Below are 1,905 nucleotides of genomic sequence, written 5' to 3' on the forward strand. Positions count from 1 at the left end.
TGTTGTTTCCACCCAAAATTTTACATTTTTATGTGGTTAAGTTTATTTCTTTTTTCCTTTTAATAACTGTGCTTTGGGGGTTTTTAATAAAAAGAAATTTCATTTATATTCTATTGTTTTATTTTTTACATTGAAATCTTTAATCCAGCTGGTACTTATTTTGATGTAAGACAGGATTTAGCTTTGTTTTTCCACCAAATGATTAACTGGTTGCCCTAAAGACGATTACTGATAATTCACATAAAGTAAATACGATTTACGACTGGGCATTTCCCTGTGCAAATCTCTGAATTACTAAGGATATGTCCATCAGTCTGATCTCCAACATCTTCTATAACCTGGGTTCATCTGATCTAGCAAACCTTATTTCTTCGTCTTTCTTAGCATGCACCTCAGCCACTCTGCGCTCAGCCCCACTGTTCTTTGCTTATTTTTGCTCTCTTGACTTTCCCTAAGTTCTACCTCCAACATCTCCTGGGACATTTCCCTTACTCTCCAGACCACCTACTATCAATTTCTGCAACCAACATTGATCCCCCTTCTCTAAACTCTTATGTTAATAGCATTTATGGCCTCGTTTACAAAATGTTAGTTCACATGCATTTAGTCTTTGCTAATTTTTCTTTTATTAGCTTTCTTTTTGTCAAATGGATTGTAATCTTCATGAGGGCAAAGGTTATATCTTAAAATAAATTGTTTTTATATTATCTTTGAGAGAAACTATCATAGTGCTTATTACACATCCCACAATCTCACATAATTATAGACATAGATAATAACTTTTTTATTCTTAAGGAATCTCTACTATCAACTTCAGATAGTGCTTTTCCTTTTTAGAATATTTTTATCTAAATATGTGTGTTTTCCAAATACAAAGTAAACAACAGAAAAAAATATATGAGATGCTTTATTTCGTGGTTTTTCTTGACTGGATCCTCATAAAATTTTTCTTCCCATCTAGGGACTTGTGTATGTGGTGAATGTTCTTGCCACGATGTTGATCCAACTGGAGACTGGGGAGATATTCACGGGGACACCTGTGAATGTGACGAAAGGGACTGTAGACCTGTCTATGACCGATATTCTGATGATTTCTGTTCAGGTAAGGACCCTCCCAATTCCTGTCTTTAAATAAAAAAAATTCATTTCCCCATTCTCAAGATTCATTCTGATTCTCACAGATACTCTACAGTAAGCTAAATGTACATCTCAAAGCACATTCCAAAGCATTTGATATTTGCAGTGCTCCTACTAGTAACTTTGAAAACAGCTGGAGAATTCACACATTTGGCAGACTATAGAGTGTACCCACTCTTTTAAAATTAGTCTAATTCTCACGCAGAAGAACCACTAGCTCCAGATATCTACTCAACTCAACGCTGAGACTACAAAACCTGCAAACCTGATGACAATGAACAGGATAGTTACGATTAGGACAGCTATATTAATATATTACAAAACTTAGGATAACACAGTTCTCAGGGATGTTTTTGTGCATTAACTCTTTGATGGAATTTGTAGCAAAATCATTCTGCAATTTAGTCTGGAATTGAATATCATTTAGTAGATTTAAAAATTTTATACCTTAAGTATTTATGGAGCAGATACTATCTGTTAGGGTCTAGGCGTCTGAGCTAGTGGTTCCACCACATACATGATCTTTGACTTTACAGAGCTTGCAATCTAAATGCAAAGAAAAAAATGCACCTGGCCAGAATGTTTAATGGTGCAAAGAAAGAGAAAGTAGTCAGAGATTTATCTGAAAAGATGTCATTTAGTTTCACTCCCCAGGTTTAAATCTGTTACCCAGCGTGAGTTTATTTTTGTGAGGGGTGAGAGGTGTGGATCCAGATTCAGTCTTCTACATGTGGCTATCCAGTTTTCCCAGCACCATTTATTGAATAA

General features: G+C 35.1%; 1 protein-coding gene across 1 annotated transcript in view; it reads left to right on the forward strand.

Moving 5' to 3' along the window:
- ITGBL1 (integrin, beta-like 1 (with EGF-like repeat domains)) overlaps positions 1 to 1,905 on the forward strand; it is a 241,404-nt gene that overhangs the window by 122,649 nt on the left and 116,850 nt on the right. The window contains exon 5 of the mRNA XM_012644458.1: positions 962 to 1,102. Within this exon, the coding sequence (XP_012499912.1) occupies positions 962 to 1,102 (141 nt within the window). The remainder of the gene's footprint in view (positions 1 to 961; positions 1,103 to 1,905) is intronic.

The sequence above is a fragment of the Propithecus coquereli genome, unplaced genomic scaffold (genome assembly GCF_000956105.1).
Source record: "Propithecus coquereli isolate 6110/MARCELLA unplaced genomic scaffold, Pcoq_1.0 Scaffold212, whole genome shotgun sequence".
NCBI lineage: Eukaryota > Metazoa > Chordata > Mammalia > Primates > Indriidae > Propithecus > Propithecus coquereli.